The following is a 25668-nucleotide window of genomic DNA, read 5'->3' as shown; positions in this document are numbered from 1 at the left end:
GTCCTGCCAGCTGTGCATCCGAGGGGTAGTGAGTGGGAGTGCCTGAGTGAAGAAACCCTTCTGGAGCCCAGGGCACCATGCAGATGGACTTTAGTATTTCCCTGGAAGGCTAGATGGGATCTGGCTGGTCTGTGCTGAGCCAAAGCCAGTAAACCCCTTGCTGGCCTCATGCTGATCTGTGTGTAGCTATGGATGTGTACCACTGCTTAGCCCTTCAGGCCTACCAGCTCAAGGATCAGGCTTCACGAGTGAATCTGGTGATACTGAACTGCCCTTGAGTGCGAAAGTCCTCAAGAAAGTGTTGCATTAATTCTGTGTTGTGCCAGCATGTCCTTCTGGACCTGTGTTCAACACCAGACCTGCAGCGTGTGTAGGTGTAAAAGTGAATAGATTAGATCAGAGTAATTTATTATTTTATAGTGCCTATTATTTTCTGTAATTGTCATGCCTATTGTTTTCTCAGCTTACAGTACTTGTGGAGATCCCAGTAGGGACAACTGTCTGCCCCCTCTAGTATGTTAACTCTTTTTGTCAGGTCTAGTTGCACTGTATTCTTGCATCTTCTGGCATGTGTTGCACCTGTGTTTGGAACAGAGAGACTCTTGAGATGTGGTTAAACGCTGGAACAAGCTGCCCAGAGAGGCTGTTGGAATCTGTGTCCTTGGAGGTGTTCAAGACTCAGCTGGATGGGACTCTGGAGCAGTCTTGATCTAATTAGACTTGCTTTGAGTTGGGGGTTAGAGAAGGTGATCTCTGAGTGTCCTTTAAGTTACTCTAATTCTGTGGTATTTTTAGCTTTTATTCCTCAAAGTTCCACCAGAGTGAAAAGTATCTCTCCCCTTTGGGGTTTGCATATAGTTACAGGTTCACATACTGAGCATTTGTCTAACCAAGAGATCTAAAGTGTTTGACATTTAATGCTGTGTTAATTTAATGTTCAGTATTGGTAGCATTATCTGCTGCATTTCTTTTAACACTTGTTTATTGCTACAGAAGCTGAAATGTCACAAAAGAGTTGTACAGTGGAAAAAGCATAATAAAGGGTAAATGAATCTAAATTTCTCTTCTGTAAGTGTGTTTTAAATGTCTCCTAAATCAGAACTGTTTCTGATTTAATTAGTTTGGCTTCCCATAAGTCAGCCTTACTCTTGGTGGAATAGCTAGATGCAACTTGAGAAGTATGAAGGAGAACTCTTGTGGAAAGTAGCACTATTTAGAGGTGAGGATGGAAGGAAAAATTATTGTTCCCAAAGCAGTGAGACTATTTAGTGAAAAATGTGCGGGATAGTATGTGAAGAAGAAACATCCCAGTTTCCCACTTGCTGTATGCAAAACTGTCACACTTCAGTACATTAGATGAGGACACAGAGGAGATGGTATGTAGGAGGGACACCTGGAGTGGTAGTTCCTTAGAATCTTGGCTGGTGCCTCTTTACAGGATATGACTGGTGAGCCACAGGCAAGTGTGTCCATGTCTGGCTCCTCTGGTCTTGAAAGATACTCAGTGGAATAATTGAGAGACTTTTGGAGAAGAAAAACTAAGTTTAAGGAAGAGAAGAAAATACATTACACAAGATACCATTAAAGTAGAATGTTGGGGAAGCAGAACTGAGTGATTTTTGAATACTAGGAGAAAAGAGAGGAAAACGTGTTAAAGGAAAGAAGAGGCAGCAACCTCAATAAAACATGAAGTTGAGGCAGATAAGGTGGGTAGGCATATTTAAGACCTTCAGGAAACTACTTACAGGAAGTAGATGTTTTAGATGTTGTGCTGCAATGAAATAGCACACACAGTAAGGAATTTACTATGTAAGTATTTACTGTGCTCCTCAATTTAAAAATGACTTGGCAAGCAGCTGTTACCTCTCTGACTAGTAGGTCTAGTGATCTGGCTGCTATATAGGGAGTATATATGTATTCATATATGTGTGGACAGGGATCTATCTATCTATCTATCTATCTATCTATCTATCTATCTATCTATCTATCTATCTAATCTATCTATCAAAACCACACACATATATACATTTTTATATCTTTTTCTAAACTGTTTAATTTGCTGGAAAACAAGTACAACTGGAAATAGCAATGATCTGCAGCTACCATTGCAGAGGTAAATTGCTGTAATGCCTTTGGATGGATACTGCTGAAAATGTTTGAATGATCTAAAAATAATTGCACGTCTCATAAGCGACATTGTATGTGAACTGATAGTTCTCCATGAGTCATTTCCTGCCGAAAGTGCTATACAAAGCTAACTGCTAGAGGGGGAGTATGTGTGTGATTATATATAAATCAAGTGCAGCCGTGCATTTTCCAAGGTTCTTTTGTACCTCTGCTAGTTCAAAGTATGAGTGTGGTGACTGGTGTTCTGCCTATAAACAATTCACAGATTTAGATATTGGCTGTTGGGAATTGTTATGATCCTCTGGGACTGTGCTCTGTCATACATCTTCTTTTGAGGTAGACCATAAGAATATGTGACCTATGTCAAAATCTCCTTAAGCAGAGGAACTGTTTGCTGCTCTGAACTGTGTTTTAGAATGTAATACTTTAATGCTTATTTAAATTTAAAAAAATACCGAAATGAAACAAACCACAAGATGGATTGACGTCTCACAAAGACAACTTGTGTACAGCTACAGTGTGACTTCTTGAGTTTGTAGTCTGTCTTGATCACTACTTGAAAACTACTTCTAACAGTGAAATGTAATGAATTACTGTATCAATGTTGATGATTTGATTGCTGGCTTTATTTTTACACCCAGGTCATGTGGTTTATGCAATTATATGCAGTTTATACAATTGGAAATTACTGTATCTCACTGGTCAAATCTTCAACTGGTTTCTGTCCTAAAATGTGTTCATCTCTTTGTATTTGAAAGCATGGAATGCAAAAATCTGCTGTGAATTGAGAATCTGTTTTAGGATAGGAATTATATGGTAATTTTCTTGTTAGAGTTAGTGTAAGAGTACTATAAGGATCATGTTTTTATATAGTAAAAATATGTGTGGGTTTTTTTGGGAAAATTTCACTTAGCAAATGGATTTTAATTAAAAAAATGTATCCCAAGACATAGGCAGAGTCTGGCTCAAACTTGAACTGTGAAACAGGATTCAGTTTTTATCTTGACAGGTATTTTGTTGTTGCCTTCTGTACTGCATCTGTAATGACAGACTTCTGGCTTGCTTTTTTTATAGGCTCAGATTATTCATCAGTGGGATGGTTACCTGGTACTGAATCCCTGTGGCAGTCCACAACGATTTCATCAAGCAGTCAAAGCAATCCTGTCAGAAGACACAGTATAGCTTCTGACAGCGGGGACACTGGGATTGGTACCTCCTGTTCTGATAGTGTGGAAGGTGAGTTGAACCTCTTAAGTTCTGGATGTTTCTGAGAGAGAAACCATCCAAAATGTTTTAAAGGTGTGTTTCCCAAAATAACCATACTTCTCCAAAGCTTCTTAGTGCATGCAGTTTTTTTTCCTTGCTCAACCAAATAATTGTTTTGGTGAGGTTTGATTAATTTAGTTCTGCATGAGTCGTATGCATTAATTTGCATCTCTGCCACAAAGCTGGTACTTGGGTTACGTATTTGGTAATTACAGTTACAAGAAGTTCCATATTTATACAAAGAAGTAATGTCCTATATTACAGCACTTGATGAACAAGTGGTAGAAGCAGAAAAACTTTTGAAGGAGTTGATGAAAGGATAATGCTTTCTGGTATTCATTGTGTGTGTCAGCAAAGAAAGCTTCTCATTGGGACTGCGAGGAAAGTGGGGCATGTTGTGTTCTCATCTCTGCCTTCTGGTGGGAATTAATTTACATTTTATTGCATGGCATATGACATATGGTCAAAGACCTTTGAGAAGAACCAGCAGGATGTAAGGATTGTTAAAACTTAGTTTGGATTAAACTATAGTTATCCAAAGGTGTTCTTATCAGGGAGGAGTGCAGCCTCTAAGGTGGCAACATCTCCATTACGTTGGCACCCTCCCCATTAAATGTGTAACTGGAATTTAGCCTGAATGAGAGAGAACCTGAGTCCTAATAAGACTTGAGGTTTTCTTCTTGCATAGCCTTATTTCCCATTAAGAATTTCAAGACAGGTAATGGCAGCAGGACTGTGATATGCTTTCCTCCAGCATCTTTCTATGTGTGATAGATTTTTCAAAAGATTCTTCTTCTTTGTTTATCTGAAGCAAAGAAGAATAGGAAGAACTAGTAGGAATGAGGTAAGGAATGCTGTATCAATGTAAGACAGAAGTCTCTGTGGGAGGCTGAGCATTCCTGAGGAGAGGTCCAAATGCCTCAGTTAAGTCTGTCAGGCCTCTTTGCACATGAGAAAATCCTTTCCACCCTCTTCCTGTTGCATCTGTCATTTGGAAAGGAACTCACTGCTTGCTTTCTGTTTATTTTCATTTCTAAACAGTTATTGGCTTTGGCAAAATAAAAGTTTTGCTAAGATATTCAAATCCTTGGGTGTAAAATGAAATAATAAATGGTTATTAATGTAGAAGCCTTGAGGTTTTTTTCCTCCCAAGAGATGTAGGGGGAATAAAGCACTCTCATGGTGTGTGTATATGTAGGTTTACAATCATTCTCAGCCAAATGTTGCACAATAGTATTTTAAGAAGATGCAGCATTTGAATTAGAAACATGCCCTCCCTTCCCCCCTTTTGAGGGCTTCCCTGTTTGAGGGGTGGGGTGAAGGAGAGGAAATGAAACAGCAGCTCATCATCAGATGTTCTGTTCACCTCCTTAGGCGAGAGAATATCTGTTTGGGGCCAGGCAGGGAGAGACTGTGCTGGGGGGAGAGTGAAATAAAGAGCGAGAAAGTTACAGCAACAGTAGTTCATGAAGTTTGTTTCTGGCAATGCCTGACAGTGATCAGTTCTCCTGTTTCCTTAATGTTATCTGTTTCCTGCCACCTTATTTGTCTTTTCTGCTATTTAAAGTTTTTCAATGTTAAAGGAGGGAAACCTAACAAATTAAATTAATGGATGAAGCATGTGATAGGGAAATTGTTTGTATCCCTGCACGTGTTTTTAGTGGAAGTGGTTGTTGCCTGTGAAACCTGGTTGTCTGCATCTCTCAAGCTGCCCCGTCCCCACATGCACAAAAGAAAAGAGTATCATTGTCATCTGTGAGGCTGCTGGGCCAGACTGGTAACTGCAGACTTGATGCTGACCATCTGCTGTCAATGTGGTGCTTGGGAAGAAGCTCCTGGGGTTTTTTCAGTAGGGTATTTTCTTCGCAAGTCAGCAGATTATTAAGAGTTTTTAACAATGCTCTGAGAATGAATTGTGGCCTTGCTATTTCCTTTATATTATGCCCACTAAAAATGAAAAACTTTTTGAGAATTAGCATTAACATCCGCTTTAATTCTGGAGGTTGCAGGTTAATTATTTGTACAGATGTGTAGTTGCTAATAAATACAGTGGTGCAGGGAATGGAGGTCAGCTACATTTCAAATTTATCTTTATGAGTTTTCTTCTACTGCATGTGAAATGTTCCTTCAAATCCATCTTCTTGCTCATACTTCACTTCAGGAACACTTGTTCTTTTTGGAGATGCAGGGTTTAAAGAATAGTGACAAGTATCTCTTGTGGTTGGCTCAAACCGACGTGATTTGGAGGAGAGGCGGTTTTTGACAAAGATGAGAAAGAAACTTTATGTTAAAATGTATTCAGTTAATTGTGTATTACGTTGTGTAATGGTAGGAAAATTAGGAAATGAAATAGTGGAGTTTCACTGTTGAAATGGTGCAATGTTATGTTCACTGGGGAAGCTGAGGAGAGATATTTATAAACTATAAGTGTGGGGATGTTAGTTTGGGTATAACAGATCTAAAACTAAATTCACAGTGCTCTTAATTTAAAGATAGAAAGCCATTTTATATCTCTATAAACTCCAGTTAATGTGTTTGGGATGTTTTATTTATTTATTTCGTGTCAGTAAGTTGTTCTGGATTCAGATCAGCTTTTGTGCAATACAAAAATAATTACTATATTCTGTGTGGAGCAGGAGGAAAATAGTTTGATACAGTCTTTTCCAGGTTCTTTTCTTTAAAAACTTCCCTCTGTTTTTAAGTCAACTGTGTTATTATAGTTTTCAACTTATCCTGGACACGTCTGTGTGAATAGTTTTCTCTGGGCGTGGATTGTCACTAGGTCTTTGTTCTCTGCTAAGAAATATGGTGGAAGTGAAATACTGATCCCTGTGTAACTGTTGAAAACTGTTGAAAAGTTCCTCCATTTCTGATAGAGTAGTAAGTTGTGTTGAATAAATCATGTGAAAGAAAAGATTTTTAGTTGATGGCCAACAGCTGGTCCACTATCAGTGAAGACTACCTGAATGGCCTTGTTCCTGTCTTCTGTCTGGGTGTCCGCAGTGAAAGTGGCAGACATAGCCTTTGTATCTTACCTTTATAGGGACAAAAGAGAGCTCCCAACATTAGCTCACAGCTATGCTCTGTGTAGGCTTTGAGGTTTGGGTTGTCTCTTAAACTTCAGACTTTGACTGAAAGATTGTTGCTAGTATTTCAAAACTGAAACTAAAAGAGGAAACAAGGTTAAAGGTAGGTGGGTGGCAGAAAAAAGTCTCTATTGCAATGAACAAGTGAAGGTTAAAAGTTTTGAAAACCTTCAGTTGCAGGATCTTGTGTTTTTGTCTAACTTGGAAGTCTCTCAAATGGAAGCAGATTGTGATAAACTTCTACAAAATGACAGTTCAATTCACCGTCTACTTTAAATGCATGGTCTAGATTAAAGTTCTTCTTTTAGAGTTTACAATGTCAGTTGGGAAAAAGGAATGGAATACTGTATGGAAATGTGACTGCATTCATGAAACGTAATGTTTCCTATTCTCCACAGCAATAGTAACATTTATACTTTGTTTCTATTAACCATTGTGATACCTGTGTATAACCATTCTTTCAGTACCACTTACATAACAAACACGAAGTCTGTATTTTAAGTATTTTTGAGACTGTTTTTATTTGGGTTACCTAATTAGAGAATCAGGGTCTTAGCAGAAATTAAATGGGCTGTAAACCCCAGCAGAGCCCTTTCCCCTGTGCACATTCTGAATTTTGCCTTTTGGACGGGAGGGATAAGAACTAGATACTGATGTGACAGGATGCAGGGCTTGTGCTTCTTGCAGGCCAAACATTTTTCTCTATCAGATAAGCTTGTTGTGCTGTGGAAAGTTTCTTATAAAGCAGATCTTTATAGCCCTTGTTATTATAACCCTTATTTTTATATATATGAAAATATTTATATATATGTTTTAAACCCTTAATGTTAAATGCAGCTCTTGGTTTAACATTTCTGCTTGCAAGTTAATAGACATGAAAATACATAGACTTTTGCCTTCTTGGAAGAGAGAGATTGGATGCAGAGAATCAAGAGTTACTACTTCTTTTAGGAGCTGATGTTCTACTAGTTAAACTTTTTTAAAAATGTTCTTTTTTTAACAAACCCCTCAAACAACTTCTCTGGAATGCTTAGCTGACAGACTAGGAATTTGTTTTAATGCTATGAGACCCAGAGGAGTTTCTTGGCTATCATTTTGAATGGAACATGTTATCTTTTTAAGGGATTAAAAAAATCTAATTAGTTGAATTTAATTGTACTGTTTTGATACACCAGGGAACATGGTACAGCCAGCACCAAAGTTACTTGGTTTTGCTATTTCAAGCACTCTTTCTTCCAGCAGATCCCAAGTGTGCTTTTCTAACACTTACTTTTTTCCTTTTTTTTAATAAAACAAAAAAAGAAACGTTAATAAATATAACTATTGACTATAGTGGAAGGCAGAACTAAATTTCAGGAGGCAAAGTCAAATTATGAAGTATCTTGAGAGGGGTTCTTCCTTTAGTTTAGCCTGCTGAAAGGATAACGAGATTGACAGTGGGTGTCAAACACGTTTCTGCTACAGTTTTGGTGTCACAAAAGTGCAATATCACAAGGATCATCTATCTTGAGAGCTGGCAGCTTACTTTGTGCTCACTGTCTGCTGTGTTTTGTGGTCTTGGAAGATGATGGATTTTTAGAGAAGTCCCTGATCTTAGTTGAGTTGAGGTTAATCTCTGTGCCCTGGGATCCTGGCAAGTACTGGCATATATTTGGTAAAGTAGCTTGATTACTTGGAGGATAGAAAATAATTATGCTCAAGGCCTTTTTCCTTGATTTCCTTCCTCTCTGCTTGCCAAGTCTCACGTTTGGAAGCAGTATCCAGCCCTCTGAGTCAGCCTTATTGTGTTACTCAGATATTGTCTATTCTGACAATCAGAAATGTGCACTTCACTTAAGCCTTTATTAGACTCCAGTCCTTGTAGAAGTGATTTTACCATCCCTTGCTAGAATGAAGTGTCTGTATAGCTGAGAGGAATATGAATATTAATGCTCAGAGCTTGGCTGTTTATTTTCTTTGGGGATTTAGGATTGAAACAAAATTTAAACAAGGATTATTTCAGATTCTAGTAACCTATTTCCGGGATTTAATAAATAGGAAAAAATTATGCTAATAAATATCCTAAAATACGTCATGGGGAAGTTCCCTCAAATGACAGTGACATATTCCCTGTGTGAGAATGTATATTCCATTTTGAAATGGGCTTGAGCAAAACTAAAGGTGCTTTACTAGAATCACATATGAATGCTCTGCAGAGAGAATTAGCTGCTGCTTTAACTTTGTACTTTGCCTTCTTTTGTAGTAGTTTCTCCATAGGAACAAGATCACAGCATGCACATGATCAGTTTGCCTCACATAAAAAAAAAATAGCAGGATTTTTTCCAGCTAGTTGGAGTGTTCTGCCAAATGAACTCAAGTGCATTTTGCCTTCAGCTAACATCGCTATTTGTTTTTCAGAAAGAGGACTTTTGTTGTTCTAATGGGAAATAACTTGGGGAAAATAAGTCATGCTTAAGATTTAGCAGCATTCACCTGGTTACAGTGCAAAAAGTTGTATCTGTCATATATATTTTGGAGCTGTGTCACTGACTTGTATCAGAATGAACGTGTTTAAGGTGGTGTGAGGATCAGAAGCGCAAAAAAAAGGAAAAACCTACCAAACTTCAGGGTTGAGATAAAGACAGTTTCTACTGAAAGAAAAAGCAGACAAACATCAAGTGATGCAAAAGCACCACCACCAGACCAATGTCCAGTCTTAGAGCAAGAAATACTTTGGAAAAAACCTGCCCCTCAGTTTTATTGCTGAGTGTGAGATTGTATGGTATGGAATCTCTGTGGTATTTCAGGTCAGCTGTCCCAGCTGTGTCCTCTCCCAACCTCTTGCCCACCCCCTCACTGGGGTGGCAGAAGCTGTGATGCCTGTGTTTTTCAGCAGTAGCCGAGACATTGGTGTGTTACAAACACTGTTTTAGTCACCAAACACAGCACCATAGGGGCTCTTGAGGAGAAGATTAACTCTCTCCCAGCCAAACCCCATGCAATCTCTGCCCCTTACTGCATTCATCTGCATCATGCTCATGTGAAATATTAGGCAGTCTTTTTATGACCCATAGTCTGTATTTTGGAGTATAATGGATATCTGACATTTGATAAGAGAACAAGGAGCATCATACAATGGCCTTGACTATATTTAGGTTAATATAGTGAGACCTGGGCATATCAGTCATTATACATTAATTTCTGAGAGATTTCAGGGAGGACTTAGCACTTTTCCTCACTGTTATGTCAGAGAGAACTCTCTGGCCTGCGTTCAGCAGCTTTGTAACTTTTAATCTCGTGAAGCCAAGCAACAGTGAGATCAGTTTCAGAAGACCAAAAGGGAGGAACAATTTGAGTCTTAAACTACCTTTTTTATCAAATCTGCAAATATTTTGTAGCAAGTCACTATTTAATGTACACATTGAAGTAGCATTTGCAGCCTTATCTAAAAAAAACCCACAGGACTAATTTTTAATTGTTTGCACTGTAGAATTAGTGCACTTACTGGTAGACCGTAGTCATTTGGAATGTACTCAGCAAGTTGCTTATACCCTGCTGCTGAGCAAGAAAAGACCTGTTGCTGCTGCCTGGAGTTCTAGCCTGGGACTTGATGGAACAGACTGGTTATCCCCTATGGAAAGGTTTGTAAATTTCTGTGTTTTAACAGTTCTACAAGACTATCAGTTTTTGGAGCTCTTATGCTTCACTCTAGTCTTTATTCAACAGACTTGTTTCTACTTTAGTGTATGCATAGATAAAACTTTTTCAGTATAAAATCCAGTCATGTGTTTAATGTCATCCTTTATTTTAGCCATAGTTTCAGAGTAGTGGTGATAAATAATTTCTGTAAAAATACCCTTTGAAGTAGAACATTAAAGCTCCCTGTTAGAGAGGAGGGAGGGTCTTACTTGTGTTTCTGTGAACTTCTGTGATAAGTCAGATGGACTTTTGACATCAGATTTGGCAGTATAAAGGCGGCAGTGAGAAAGAACAATGTGCAGAGAACACTCTTAGATGAAGTGTAGTTCTCTATCTCACTTCCTTCATGTCTGACTTTCTTTAGATTGGGGGAGTTAAGTATGAGGAACTGAAAAATAGGCAGCAAATGACTGGGTGGAACGAAACAGTTTGAATTGTGGGGCCTGGTAATAGGGAGGGGGGGGAAATCCTGCCCGAAATCCTGCCTGTTTGCTCATGGGCGTTTTTGGTATTTTTTCAGAAACCTCACTTGAGTTCGGGTTGGTAACAGCTGGCCTGTTTTGGGGCAGAATAGGTGCAAATTTGATGCTTTTGATATGTTAAATTTCTTGGATAATTGTGACTGGTTTGTTTTTAAAGCAGTTACTGTCATTGTCACAATGCTTTTTTTTTTCTTTTCACCATTTTAAATGCTTCTTACCCAGTCAGCTGTAAAGGAAAATTGAGTGGACTTTTCCGAAAGCAAACATGGTAAAAGAAATCTCTTGGGTGTTTTATTTTCTTCTTTTTAAAGAGCTGACAGATAAGATTTTGGTATGACAATGACTGTGTTAGTGTCAGCTGCAGTCATAAATGTCAGCATTGTAGTCAGCTACACAGAGGTCACTTCTTTGCTCCTGGAAGGGAGTAGCCTGTCCTTCTAGAGAGTGTCTTTTAAATGTGCACATGGCCAATTTTAACGTATGAAAACAATGAATTGAGATGATAAAGGAGTCATCCATATTTTTGATACCATATTGAGCTGTCAACAGCTATCAGCAGTCTTCTTTCTGGTTAATTGCAGAGATGTTTTGCTTTCTGACTGGTCCTTTGGCTCTTTTAGAAATTGCATTAGAAAAGTTGTACCCATGTATATTGCTTTCCTTCAGATTGAAGAGCTAACTGGAATAGGTAACTTGAACAGAGGTTTGAATAAACCAAAAAAGCAAGGGCTGTCTACTTGAAAAGATTTTGTAAATCTGTAAGAATAATCTTGTTTATTCTTTGTAATAGTGCTGGTTTAAAGGTAAACCAGCAGGAGAAATGAACCTGACTCTAGAGAGATGGCAAGTCAGTGTTACAATTTACTTAAAAGGATTACAATAAATCCAGTGATACAAAGAAAAAATTGTTTTAAATTAAAAAAATAGATGTATAACCCAGCAGCCTGGGGTGCAAACAGAATGGTGTTTGTTAGCCCCTGTGCTGAGTGCCGTGTGGTCCCCCGAGTACAGAGGAAAAGGAAAGGAAAACCTTTTGGTGAGGATGATGGTCACAGACTGGTCGAGAATGGCAGTCGCAGTCCTGTTGAAGTTCTGCTCCTCCTCTGGGTCCAGCGAGTGGTACCAGAAATCCCAGAACCCGAAGCTTATGTATGCTCAGGTTTAGGTGGAAATGGCCAGTAACTCCTGCAGGGCATGGAGTTTCACAGTGGGTGATTTACTCTGTGAGTCATAGGATATATTTTTAATCTTTGATGGTCTAGGTCATTGCAACTGCCCATTGTGCCAGTCCCTAATGCCCCATTAGCAGACATGACCCCTCAGGCTGGGTGTGAAGGTGCTGATGCCTCCCCAGAGAGGAGTTATCAGGGCTGAGTCACTGGTGTGATGACAGAAACATTCCTGTGTCTTGCAGGGTTCTTTAACACCAAAGCTGTAGCCTGAGATGTCAGGTGTGCTCTGGGCAGCTGCTGCAAATGATCCATTATTGATAGTTCATCAGAAATTACTTAGAGGGTGTAGAATAAATAGTTTTGGTTACAGCAACATAGCGATAAACTGGTCCTGGCCACTCTAACTAGGACAATAAGTTAGTCCAGATTTAAGTAATATTACAGTAGTTAGTTCTCCTAAATATTTTTTATTTAGATATAGATGTTAGTTTTTGTAAGTATTGTTGTCCTTAGAAAGTGTTCAGTACACATAATCTCACTTTCCTGCCCTGCTGAAGAGGAAATGGCAGATGAAACCCCAGTTTCCAACGTGCTGTCATATTACATATTTCCTTTGCTCTGTGTTTTTGTTGTCCAGAGACACTTTTAAAGCTCCTGGAGCTGATGGTCCTGAAGTTGGTCCTCACACCATCACATGGCATTCTCATGTTGTTTGTAGAGGTTGCTTCTTTTTTATTCCCACAACTACAGTCTGTGACTCTCCTTCACAGCCTCATACTGAGGGCCACAATGTAATTTTACTAAAGTTTGGAGACTTGAGGATTTGTGACGTACTTTAGGTGCACCTATGTAGTTGTAACAGCTGATTTACCCAGGTTTACAGTTCTTTTGTATTTTCAGCTAAAAATGCAAATGTAAAATTAGGATGTCATTAATTCATTGCAAATACAAGTATTTGGGATTAGAGAAAATCAGGCAATGACTGGGTGCTGAAGTGGATCCATCATTAACATTTGGTCTTAATGGAAGAAAAAAAGACTTTTCAATACAAAAATGTATAAGGAAATCTAATTTCTTTGATAGCTCGTGACTTCACTGTTGTGTGTTCTTGACAGTAGCAACATTATAGAATTATGGTGAAATAAGGTTTTTAATTAAAAAATCTGCTTGAGCTTAAGAGAAATTTATATGAAATATATCGAGAGCAGGAGTGAGAACATCATCACCCCAGTAGATGTTCCTCCTTTTGAAATTTACCTTCATAACTGAGTACAAAATACAATATCGTAACTGTGTTTTAAAATGATATAGAAGGCGGATGTACATAATCTGAAGACCAGTCTTCAAAATATACAAAACACAGAGACAAATCTCTGTTGTTCAGTTTTTGTCAACACCATATGAAGAACTTCCTTCCTTCACTTGGATGTGCCAGGTAGCACCAGTGACCTGTTCTGAGGATCAGCACTTGGTGTTTGGGTTGAGAGCTGCACTGTACTCTGAACTGGGTTGAAATGAACTTGTTGCTTGAGATTTCTTTTCTTGTGATTCTGTTGAGATCAAGATAATATCAATAGGGTTGGTACTGCTGGTGGGGAAGCCTTAAAACTGGAGGCCTTGGGTTCTCTTATCACTTCAGGATGGTCACTAAAATGTAGCAGTAAATAGCCTTTTGACTGTAGGGTGAGAGTTGGGATCCTTGTCTGTTTGTCCCTGTTTCATTTGAGAGGGACTCTTTTCACCTCTGAGTGTGTATGGTCAGACTTTGCGAACGCAGATTTGGGCAGGGCTCTCCCCACGTGAGTGTGCCCTTCCAGCCTGTGCAGTGGATTTTTTAGGTGAGGCACAGAGTGCGCAGAACTGGCCCCACCGTTTCAGTCCTGAGGTCCATCTGCCATGGCCAAGCGAGCTTGGACAGTGACAGTGAAGTCCTTGGGACTGTCACAGCACCTGGTACTAACCGGGGCTGACCCTGCTGAGCATCCGAGATGTGACGGGATGGGATGGCAGGGAGGCATTGAACTGCCAGGGGACAGTCCGCACTGAGCCTCGAACTCACGACCTTGTGATCCAGAGTCCGGAGTGCTCACCATTACACCACGGGACCTCTGTAACTGAATAATAAAAGACCAAAAGCATCATACTACAGATGGGACATCTGAATATGCTGCTGCTTTAAGGCAGTTGCTAAGAAAATCTTAGGATGTCTCCATTTAAAAAGTACCCTTTTTCGCTTTGTGTCATGATGACTTGTGAATGATACTGAAAAACGTGATTAAACTTCAAAAAAGTAGATTTTAAAATATGGGAGTTTTAAAATATTTGCATATGTGTAATGAGTCTTCCCTGCTGGTCTTCAAACTCCTAAGTTTTCTGCCTGTGGACGCTCTTTTTATTTCACTTAAAATTTGGCTTAAAGTGAGATCTGTTTTATCTTGATACAGATCCTGGGCTTGCTTTTGTCCAGAGTAACATTTGCTTTTAGAAGTCTGAAGCTGAGCCTCATCCTGTAGAAGGCAGAATATTGACTCCTGTGAGAAGAATCTATTGTGTACATTTGACTTGGTTTTTTTCTCCTGTTGTTAGTGCTGAGTTTTTATACAATCACCAAGCAAAGAGACCCCAGCTCTTTACTGTGAAATCCTCATGTGTTCCCCACCCCCACAGCAATTAAAAATCCTCTCATGAAGTGACCACATGGTGGCTTTGTGAAAGTTTGCTGGTTTATTTTAGTGCCCTCTGCTGATAATAAACCTCTTTATGTACATTCTTGTCCCTTGACTATTTTGAAACTGTTGGAGGGAAAATGTTTTCATTAAAGATGATTTTTCCGCTACAATTTAATGTTCTTCTAATATAGTTACGGCATGTGATAGGTTGGAAAATTTATGCCTTATTCTGTTTATAAAAATAAATACAATTTATGTAGTGAATAACCTTTTAGTGAATATTCAAGCTTTTCTGCAGAAAAACACTTTTGAGGCATCCCTAGTAGGAAATGTTGCTTGCATACATCTAAACAGTATTTTCTGTGTATGTGTATATTGTTTTAAAATGTGCTTTAAGCAGCAAGATGAGAAAAAAAAATCAAAAGGCACTTTAGGTCTATGTAGGAGTAAAATTGTGTATGTTCTTAGATGCAGAAAGATGATTGGCAGGAAAAACCGTAATGTGTTTTATTTCCTCTAATGCCTAATGTCTCTGACACCAGTCCTTTGTGCAGCATTTTCTAAGTTTCTTGTAATAACAGAAAAAACAGAAAATATACAGGAGTAACTTTTCTAATTTTTAGGTCAGTTTCTTCTTGTTTAGTGTCTGTACTTCTGTGATATTCTGGAATTGCACCCTCTCCTGCTGTTCCTCTGGGCACTTAATTCTTGAATAGAAAAAGTAGTAACAATAAAATATACTTGGGAGGTGTTAGTAATGTGGTCCCTTTATGGATTACATAAACATAAATTAGCATCTCTGTTAATTGTCCTTATATTACAATTTATGCCCTGTTTATTGATGACCAAGTGATATTTATTTATTTATTTTTGTAGCATAAAAAGTATCATTGAACAGAAAGGTTACAGGGATGTTGCTATCAAATTCAGTGGATTGCAGGAGGTCTTTTTTCCCCACAAGCTTAGTGTCCCAGAAGAAGTCAGATCGCTGTTTTGAGATGACACCATCCTGCCTTTGACAGTATGGCCCTGAAAAAGGGGTGGAAGTGGAAAAGACTTTTGCTTTCATCCTGCCAGATGATAATACAGCTGTGACATGATGATCACTCTTAAATGCAGGGCACACCGGGTACTGACTGCCTGTGACAAATTAGACCTGGTTGTATGTTGGTTCCTTGCAACTCACCTGGTGCTTGATAATTTAAATGTCCCAGCTGAGCTCATCTGAAAATAGGAAGCAAATAGGTTAATTCAGATATTTTTAATGCAAACTTAATGAGGATTTTAGTCTTGTTGAGAAAGAATTAGTGCTGGATATTTTCATGTAGCAGTGTGGTTTGGAAAAGACTGTTGGTGGTCTCTGTTTCCCGCCCTGTGTTCAGAGCAGGATCAGCACCAGCATAGACCAGGTCAGCTGTGTCTTTGTCTTGCTGATTCTTGAAAACCTTGGCAGGCACTTCAGCCCATTTGCATAACCTACTGCAGTGCTACAGGATGTCCCTACAAAGAATTTTTCCCTAATGTCCAGGCTGAATCTACCAAGCTATAGTTTTTGTGTTGTTGGCCCTTATTTTATTTGCTACTACCAGTAAAAGCACGGCCAATGAATTTATCTGTCTGCCATTCATGTGTTTTTTGCAGTGGGTGGGTTGATTTTGGTTTGTTGTTGTTTTTTTTTTCTGGCCAAACCTGTGTACTAGTTCAGTATTAACTTGTGTAGTTTTTGACAAGTCTAAATGTTACAGAAGAGAATATATTTTTGAGATATCTTGCATTGAATGAGTCCCTGTGTTGGGACTGCTATTCTTAAACATACAAGATGAATTTTATTATTGATGTTGATCTTTGAATTGGAACACTGTATCCTGTTCATTTTTCTTAAGCTGTATGAGCTATGATAAAATCTTAGTGGCACATCCTTTTTCACAAGGAGTTAGGCTATTGCTGTCAAAAGCTAAAATACATCTTTTGTGTTTTTAAAAATATAACATTCTTTCAAGGCTGATTTAAACAATGGTATTTATTGTATAAAGTGGCAAGAAGTTTTCAGGTTTACTATTTTTAAGTTTTACTATAGGAGCACCTAGAGATTCTGGGCAAGATCATAGTTTATTGTTCTATCTTATGTACTAATTCTAAAGAAACAGACACTTTTTGTCTGGGTGAGAGGTATTCTTGGACCCAGTTTGTCTTTAGAGAGGTGATACAGTTAGAAGTACTTACTTCTTTCTCATTGCATGAGCCATCTGCATTGCACTCATACTTTGCTGTCGAGAGGGATGGCAAGGTTTTAATTCTAATTAGCTCAGCTTGAAAAGTGAATTAAAAATATGTTCAGAGTGCATAGAAAAGGAGTTGGATTTACTGAGGCATCTATAGTGGAGTTGTAGTTCTCCTCATATGTTAGAGAAATCTTAATAGCCAAAAGAAGACTAGTTGAAAAAAAAGATTAGATACTATTAAGAGTTCAAATAAGATGTGCCGAATTTCTCTTTGTTACTATTTTGCCGTATTTAGAGTGGGAGGAAAAAATGCTCATGATGAAAAAAAGTGCTTGTGAATAAAACACACATTGGGGAGTTGGAACTAGATGATCTCTAAGGTCACTTTCAACTCAAGCCATTCTCTGATAATATGAAAACAGTGCAACTTACTGTGGCTGTTGCTTGCATTTATGTTGTCTCACATAGTTTCTGAAAAGTTCTGAGTGAAGTAATTCATGGCTTCTGTAAAACTGGAAGTGAGCTGCCCCTGTGACATGAGGTCTGAACTGGATCTTACATTACTTTCTCTCTCCTTCTGACTCAAGTCACTATCACCAGCTTCAGTATTCCTTTTCAGGTCTCATTTGTGTCCCATCTTCTCTCTCCTAATGGAGTTCAGGTAGAAGAGGAGGGCTTGACGTAGTCCATGGGATAATGTGCTTTTCCATATTTAGACCTTGGCATGAAATCTCTCTCACCTTTACCAGATATTCAAATGATCTTACTGATACTGAGGAGACTGTGACAGAGGACTTCAGTACAGAATGCCCAACTGGATTAGCTTTACATGCACAGTTTCTTCAGCTTGTTACTTTTTTATTCTTTCACTGTCAGTTCCTTAAAAATAAAGTAAGCTATAAAAGGTTGGTTCTGGTCAGACTTCATGTTTTATGGTCTTTGTAATGTCTGATCGTAATGGCTCAGTTCTTGTAAAACTTGGGTCTTGGCTTAAAAAGAACAATATGTGATGTAAATAAGAGAACAAACAGTCCTTGATTTATACTGATGGGATTTCAGCTTCTAGAATATCTTTGAGATGGTGCAGTAGTACTTTTATCCTCTTTTTCTCTGTTTTTTTTTCCTCTCCTTGTTTTCCTCTGTGAAATGAGGTCTAGGGCAGTTGCATTATTTTCTACATGTTAAGACTAATGTCAGTAAGTGATATCATCCAGCTCTTGCAGGATACAAAGATGTGTTGTATATTTAGACATATTGAGTAAATAAAAATTGAAGACTTCGTGTTTACCTGAGAGTGGAATGTATTTTTAATGAAATTAAAATTTATTTAATAGTTAATGGAAATAGGGACAGATTATTTTGTGAGGAAATGGGGAATGGGGAAAATTCAGAAGCTCTTAAATAAGTACTTCTGAAGTTTTGGAATGAAATGGGAATTTGAAAGTAGATAGGAATATTGTGAATATATATATGAATATTTGTTTTAGTTCTAGCAGGTAGCTTAGGCTCGTAGAATTAACAAATCATGTGACTTACTGCCAAGAGTTCATGTTTATATGATTCTGTGAGTACTGTACTCCCATGGGAGTAGTATACTGTTAATTTACTGTAAAGGTTAAAGAACGCTAATTAGACTGGTGTTTACATGGGTGAGTGTTATTCTGGTTTTTGGGAGGTAAATGTGAGACTTGATGGAGAGCATGCTACACGTGGTGGACTTCTTTGTTTCAGAAGTCTGAAATCAAACTTAGAGAAGCATGGAATTTTTCTTTTTCCTCTGAAACTTACACTGATTTAACCGGCCTCACAAACCAGTATCTTTTTATATGAGCATACGTAGAGGGCTTTATTAATAGGCAATATATGCCTGTTTTATGTGTGTATGAGCTTGTACGGCATATATGTGTAAAACAGTTACCATGCTTGTTTTTCCAACATCATTAATATTTTTACCTCTATAGATTAAAATCTAAAAATAAGGTACGTTACAAAAATGCAGGATAAAATTCTATTTGGAGTTTCTGTTAAGCTGTTCTCGCACTTGGTGTTTATATTTGTTATTGATACAGTTGTTTCCATTGCTTCATTATTTCAATACTGTAATTGTGTCTAATCTGCCTACCAATGCTAACCCAAGATCTGAAAGCAAATTTAACAGTGGCTGATTAAAAATACTCTGTGGAATGTGAGGCATGGTAGTTTTGATTATCAAAATCTTTTGTGTCAGTCTCTCCTCTGAAGCTGAAGTGCATCAATAACCTTACACCACTTATGTGGGGATGTGAAGATCTGTGTGTAGCTTCTAAAATTGCTACCCTTTGCAGAGTTTCAGATTTCATGCTGGTAGCTTGGATGTGGGCTGAATGCCATTACAATTTGCTATGTTAGGGATTTACTGGTGCTATTAGGTAACCCTGAAGAACACATTAGGTACTGCATTGCGCAAAGTGACTGTCTTGTGTTTCTCTGGGGTGAAAGATGACTTCAATTATTAACGTAATTAGACAAATGTAGGGGTTTTTTTTCATTTAAATACTTGCTGTAAGTATGATTCAGACCTTCTGAGGTAATGGTTATGGAGCTGACTTTATTTCAGAGCCAGAGAGTGGGTCCTGGTAATCTGTTTTCTCCCACACTAACTTTTATGATATACTTTGTTCCCTGCTTGTTTTAATCAAAAAGTAAGATTTGAAATTGAGTCTACCTTTTTAACAGTTCATTTTTAATTTCTGGAACATACTGTGCTAGTAATACCTTAACTGAGGTGTTTCTTATTAGACTGGAGAGCACAGAAGAAACAGTTTTGTTTTGTTTTTTTCTATTTCGTGTGGGTCACAGCATTGCTAATGTACTTGGATACCATAGTGATGAGTACTATAAATATCCAAATGTATGAACCAACAACTGGAAATAAGTTTGTAAACACCAAATTCTTTCCATTATCAAAGGCAGCAATTGAAGCATTCCCTGCTCTCCCATCTCTTGTTGTGTCCTTTTAACTGTGCGCATCAGAAAACAAGAGGGACCTACAAATGCTGTCTTCCAGTTTTGTGGGGAGCACTGAGAAGTCATCATTAAAACCTTTGAAAAAACGTGATTTAGACTGTTTCAAGCTTGTTAGTTGTCTATAAACTCGTCTTCTGTTTTGATATTGTCTAGGAGTTAGTGTTCAGCAGACTAGGTAGCAATACAGGTAGCAGTTCTTATGTCATGTGATACGCTCTGTGTGAACATGGAGGGCTCTATTCAGTACTGCTGGATATTTAGTTGGTACTCAGGAAGGCGTGTTGGCAGGGAACCAGCATCCCATACAGATGCTAGGGAAATGTTTCCTTTGGAAATGGAGATGCCAAGCTGGTTTCTAGAATTATGGTGATCAACCTCCAGAACTTCACCAAGGAGGGATTTTGTGCGTGTGTGTGTGGTGCCTTGTTTTTGTTTTGAATGCTTTAGCATGTTTTATCTTAAGTGACTATAGAAGTAATCTCAAATACACCAGTTGGAGTTTGGTTACAATTCTGTTACCTACAGTCAATAAAATCTTTTAATCTGTGACTGCTGATGTAATTTGTTGTATGTCATTCCAGGGAGGGTGAATTTGGCAAAGGAACTTTTGGGTTTTGGGGATGAAAATCACTCTGTTAAAGCATTTTCCATAATTGCTTATATTTTCTTGGTTTTATGATTAAGTTGGATTTGTTGTTTTCATTCAATTAGTGTGCTAATCATAACATTTTTTAAGTAATTGTAATGTCACGGCACTAAACTTATCTTTTCTGTGCCGTAGGAAGTGGGGCAAGAAACAATAAGTTTTAGAAATGGATTGCTGGTGAAAAATGGAGGAGCAGTAAACTGATGTTAATTTTTTAAAATTATTTTTATTTTAGAAATTATTTACAAAACTAAATATTTTCATTAGGAAAAGCTGGGATGAAAGACTCTACTGGGCATTTTGTAATTCTCTCCTGGTTTGGTATCAGGTTATTTAAGCATCTGGCATAGTTGAAATCAGATCTTTCAGCCAGCCTTTTCAAAGGACATAAATGACCTTTAATTTTCAGAATATTTTTTTTAAAGTGACATACAGGTTCAGATTAATAGTATATAACTGTCATTACTTCACAGACTAACTACTAGCAGATGAAGAAACACTGTCAAGCATTAAGATCTGTATATATATTCCAAGAAAACTTCACAGTAGTATAATTCAGATAGTTTTTTCCTCTTGCCTTTAAAAGTATCCTTTGTGGCTTCTCTGATGGAGGACATTTACAGACATAGTAGTTCCCTTTTAGAGTGGAGGCTTGCTTTTTACAATACAGAAATCTTTCGAAGAGTGTGTACTTTAGTTCTAAATATAGTATCTGAATTAACACTGCTAATTTTACCCATGTATTATTCACATTTGCTCAAACTGTCAACTGTCCTCCAAAAAAAAAGTAAAATTAAATCAGAGTCTCAGTTGGAGGTCGTGGAGGAAGAATTGTTTATGGGTACTGCAGAAGCAGGAATTCCTTTCGTTTGTTTTTGCTGTAGGTAAATTGTGTACTAGAATTAGAACAGCTCTCAGTTATTAACAGTCTTAATATCATGGCTTTACAGATGTGTCTGGAAAAAAGAATATTAGAAGCTGAAGTTAAAATGGTGAAAGCCAGACGATGCAGGAAAGCAAAGGGTTTTCTGCATCTGTTTATTACATTGTAATCAGTTTTGTAGGATGGAATACAGTAACTTTTCCATATCTTCCTGTTGCTTTCAGAATGTTTCTCTTAGTTGTAGGAATGTCAAATTCCTTTACCCAGTATCAGGTCTTTGGTTGCTGCAGAAAAATACTGGGAATTTCAGGCGGGTCTTTTCTTCCTTTCCTCCCAGTTTATTCTTTCATTTTGTTCTGCTCGATTTTGTGAAATTTAAAAGGCCCACGTTAAACCAGAGTAGCCAGTCTTCATTGTAGAGAGCAGTGGGAGGAAGCAGACAAGGTTTACTAAGTAAAGTTAGGATGATTGTTGTAACACTTTGCTTCCTGTAATTAATTTGAGAAAGAAGGATAATGATGCTTAATTTTTGGAGTATAAAAAGTGACTTCTTCTGTAGGATATAGAGCTATGCTAAAATCCAATTTAAGGTTAATCCCCTGTGACCTGAGCTGGGTTCCAGATGGTGACCTACATGTGGAATAGGCTGTTAATTTTTTCCATCAAAGCCCTAAAGTGTCCAAGACACTTTAATGGAAGGTGAGATTATTGTGTATTAAATGAAGGGTAGAGTAGCAAAGCTGAAAATATAAAAGATAGAAAATAGAGTGCTAGAGCTACTTCTTCAATGTTGTATTTTTCTCTTCTGTATTTACTTTCTAGAGGTTTGTAATATTTTGTTTTCAGGTTTGTTTTATTTTTTCTGTTTTTTCCTTTTTAAAATTTATTTACTTTTTAATTTCTTATTTAAATACACATTTTTTTTTCTCAAGTTTTTGTAAGTGATTATGTAGACCAAGACTGCAGGGTCCTCAGCAGACCTATAACAGTTGAATATGAACTACTGTTAATGTGTTACTCTAGTACCATGTGGGGATCAGGATCTGAAGGAGGGGAGAGACTTCCCCAATGAATTAAGTTATTCTTGAGGCAACAGTTGAATTTGTAGGATTCCTGGACATGATTCTGGCCCTTGGAAGGGAGTACTGCTTGATATAGGCATTCCGAAAGTGTTATTAAGTAAATTGCTTGTGGTCCATTAACTTCTTCCAAGAAGTGCGTAGCAGTGAGTGCTGCAGCAAGGCAAAGCTGGCTGCGTTTGGCGACCTGGCTTGAACTCTGTTCCACAGCAGAAGGAAGGAGGGAGACAGACAGGGAGAATCTTGCTATGAAACAGTGAAAGTCATCAAGCAGTATCCTCATGCCTCACGGGTCCCATGGCAGCCTCACTGCTGTGGCTGCTTAGAGCACCTGCTTCTGTCTGTAAAAGGGTTTCTTTTTCCATCGCTGTGATGTACATGTGTGCTCTTACTGTATGTGTGATACTTGGAAGAGTTACCCATTAAGGGGTTGTCAAATATTGGAACAGGCTGCCCAGGAAAGTAGTTGAGTCACCATCCCTGGAGGTATTCAAAAGACATCACATAGACTTAGTGGTTAGGGCCATGGTTTAACCTTGGACTTCACAGTGATGCATTAATGGTTGGACTCAATGGTCTTGAAGGTCTTTTCCACCTAAATGATTTTATTCTATGATTGAGTTTGAGCTGGAGCTCCTGAAGTGAGAATGCAGAGGTAAACTAGGAGGATGACTACTGTTGTGTGAGGCTCAGGTGGGAGAGATCAGTAGAGGAAATGAAACTGGAGGATGAGGTTGGGAGAGAAAATGAAGATACCTCTTTTCCACACTTGCATAGCCTGGCGTAAAGCTGAAGGGTGCTGCTCCTGTTAGAGCTGTTCTTGTTGGGCTGTGAACCAAGATAAGAGATCCATTGCTTAGTGGAGAGCAGAATAGGTACCAGTTGACTATAAATATGTTATTTTTAATATAAAGGCAAACTTAGTAGGAGCTTTAGTTACTGGATAGTGATGTCAAAAGCATAGCCAGAAACTCCAGTCTCCTTGAAAGTTAAAAGTGGGATTTGACCTTTTAAAGTTACTTGATGTTGAATTGTAGGCTCTGTTTCTGCCTGTAGTTATGAATAAAATGTAAGGTGTTGATACATACCTTGGCCAACCACAGAGTTTTAACTGTATGTAATGATAGTGCTCTCTGGGAACCCATCAGGTTTTACTCTGGTCCCTTGGGTTAGAGGGAGTCTGTCTTCTCAACTCTACTCATGTGAATTTCTCTCTTCACATGCACCTCCTTTTCCCTTCACATCTTAGGTGAGGTCGTTTTGCTATTGAAAGACATCAGCCTAACTAATCTGGGAATGCTGTTGTAGGAGATGGCAACTGAAGTAAGTTTGAGAGTTGGGATAATACAAGTAAGTTTCCTTTGGGGACTGAGAAAGTACAACTTAAGTCCATCTTGGTAGAGGAGGGTGGAGGCATAGGTGTGTATATATATATATACCTGCTACTGGATGTTCTTTTGCAGGGAACAAAAATACCTGGAATTATTCCCCTCTGGAAGGGCTGGGGTGGATTTCTGTTCTGATGGGCTAAATTACTGCAGATTTTGGAGTCATCACTAGGTGGGGATGAAGAAGTAATGACAGTGAGAGGAAGTGTCTGGTGGCTGTCGAAGGTGGCGATATTTGTGACATGGGTATCTTGCAGATTCAGAGAGGAAGGAGGAGAGAGATAATTGTGACATCTATAGTATTTTTCCCCTTTAGCCATTACTTTTAATGAAGATCCTAGGGGGATATTTGATTTCCTCATGTCTTCACTGTTAAGTGCTTGTTGTTGGAAAATGGAATTGGAAGCTGTAGATGGCCTTCATAAAAGGGCAAATGCAAGTTAAGATCTAGGCTTTTGAAAAACAAAACAGCCAACCACAAAAGAAAAGTTCCCTGTGGCAGTGTAGGTTTTCACTCATACTTCTATTTCAGCAAAACAAAGTTGCCTGTTTACGTGACTGCTGTTCTGGAATACTGCTTTATCCTCTTATCCTGGGGTGGCAGGAAAATAGAACCTGTTAATCTAAAAATTGTTCTACTTAGTTACGTAACTGTTTCTTAAAAATAGCTCTTGATTGCTGGAGAAAATGGATAGATACTGTGGGATACGAATTTCTCTTTTGTTCAGTTGGGCTCTTTTGCACAGAGCACCCACATTGTATGCATAGTATTTTTTACTATTTACTGGTGTCCTGTTGCATGTAACTAACATGTACTCATACAGCAGCCTGTGAACATCCTGTAGCAGAGTGCTCTGTCAGGTACTGTATATGTATAGCAGTAATAATAGCACCAAAACTGAATCTGAATGCAGAGGGGTGCATCAAGAGAAAGCCTTGAGAATGGGGTATCTCTTTGTGTGTGTGACAGTTACTGCTGGGAAAGTTCAACTTTGAAAGTGGCTGTTCAGAGCATCCTTTAATCTGTTGCGTTTCTAGAAATCACTGTTAGATTTGACTGTGGGTGTGTGATATCCTTGGGATAAGGAGGCAAATGGCATAAATCAAAAGGTTTGTTGTAGTCTGGTAAAACAACTTCATTCTTTAAAGACATACTTCTAGCTCAACATGCTCAAGTTTCTCATCTAAAGGGATTTTTTTGTAATTTAGGTTAGCCTTTGTCTTTGCAGATTAGTTTAGCAGATGACTATTGCAAACTTACACCAATAGCACTCATAAATAACTTGTTTTCAGTGGCTGATATGAAGTAAAAATTTGCTATGGGCTTACCTACTGTTTACTTTAGACTTTCTGCTCAGATACAATCTGTGAAATATTTTCTGCTTCAGTAAAATACCCCAAGGTATTGTATTTGCCTCATGTGCTTTTAATGAATTGTACTTTCACATTTCTCTAGCATTGGCATCTGGAAAAATTAAGTACAGTAAGGAAAAACAGAATAGTGTCTTGAGAGGTTGACTCTACTATGATTTACTTTTCTCTGCTGAATAATATTTTCCTGTAAAACAAGTTTCACCTCCTGTTCTTTGGAGTGTGTGCCTGTTCACTGAATCTGTCCTTGTTGCACAGGACCATTTTGGAGTAGCAGCATCCAACCTCTATACAGTGCTACTTTTCTTTATGGTCCCTTGTTATATTATCTGAATCGGGGCTTTATGTGAGTTAAATTGACCCAGATCTGGCTCAAGAGTAGGAAGTTACTAAATTTGTTTGAAGATATTTCTCTTTGGGGGTTGTGGATTCCCCATCTGAGTATTATTAGCCTAGATATTGCTAGGTAAATTGTCACTTCATAGAAATAGTAATGGGTGGTACTCTTTTTTTGTATCCTAAAATATCAGTTATGTTAAGATCCATCAGGCAGGACGGCTGTGCTTGGGGTGTATCTGATATGTTGGGGACTT

The 25668-nt window shown here is 38.2% G+C and overlaps 1 protein-coding gene across 3 annotated transcripts in view; it reads left to right on the top strand.

Moving 5' to 3' along the window:
* The window catches only part of CEP85L (centrosomal protein 85 like), a 148620-nt gene that overhangs the window by 50184 nt on the left and 72768 nt on the right, over positions 1 to 25668 (top strand). For all 3 annotated transcript variants that reach the window (XM_071548967.1, XM_071548966.1, XM_071548965.1), the window contains exon 2: positions 3202 to 3363. In XM_071548967.1, the coding sequence (XP_071405068.1) occupies positions 3202 to 3363 (162 nt within the window). The remainder of the gene's footprint in view (positions 1 to 3201; positions 3364 to 25668) is intronic.

This window comes from Pithys albifrons, chromosome 2 (genome assembly GCF_047495875.1).
Source record: "Pithys albifrons albifrons isolate INPA30051 chromosome 2, PitAlb_v1, whole genome shotgun sequence".
Taxonomy (NCBI): Eukaryota; Metazoa; Chordata; class Aves; order Passeriformes; family Thamnophilidae; genus Pithys; species Pithys albifrons.
This window is presented reverse-complemented; position numbering and strand designations above follow the sequence as displayed.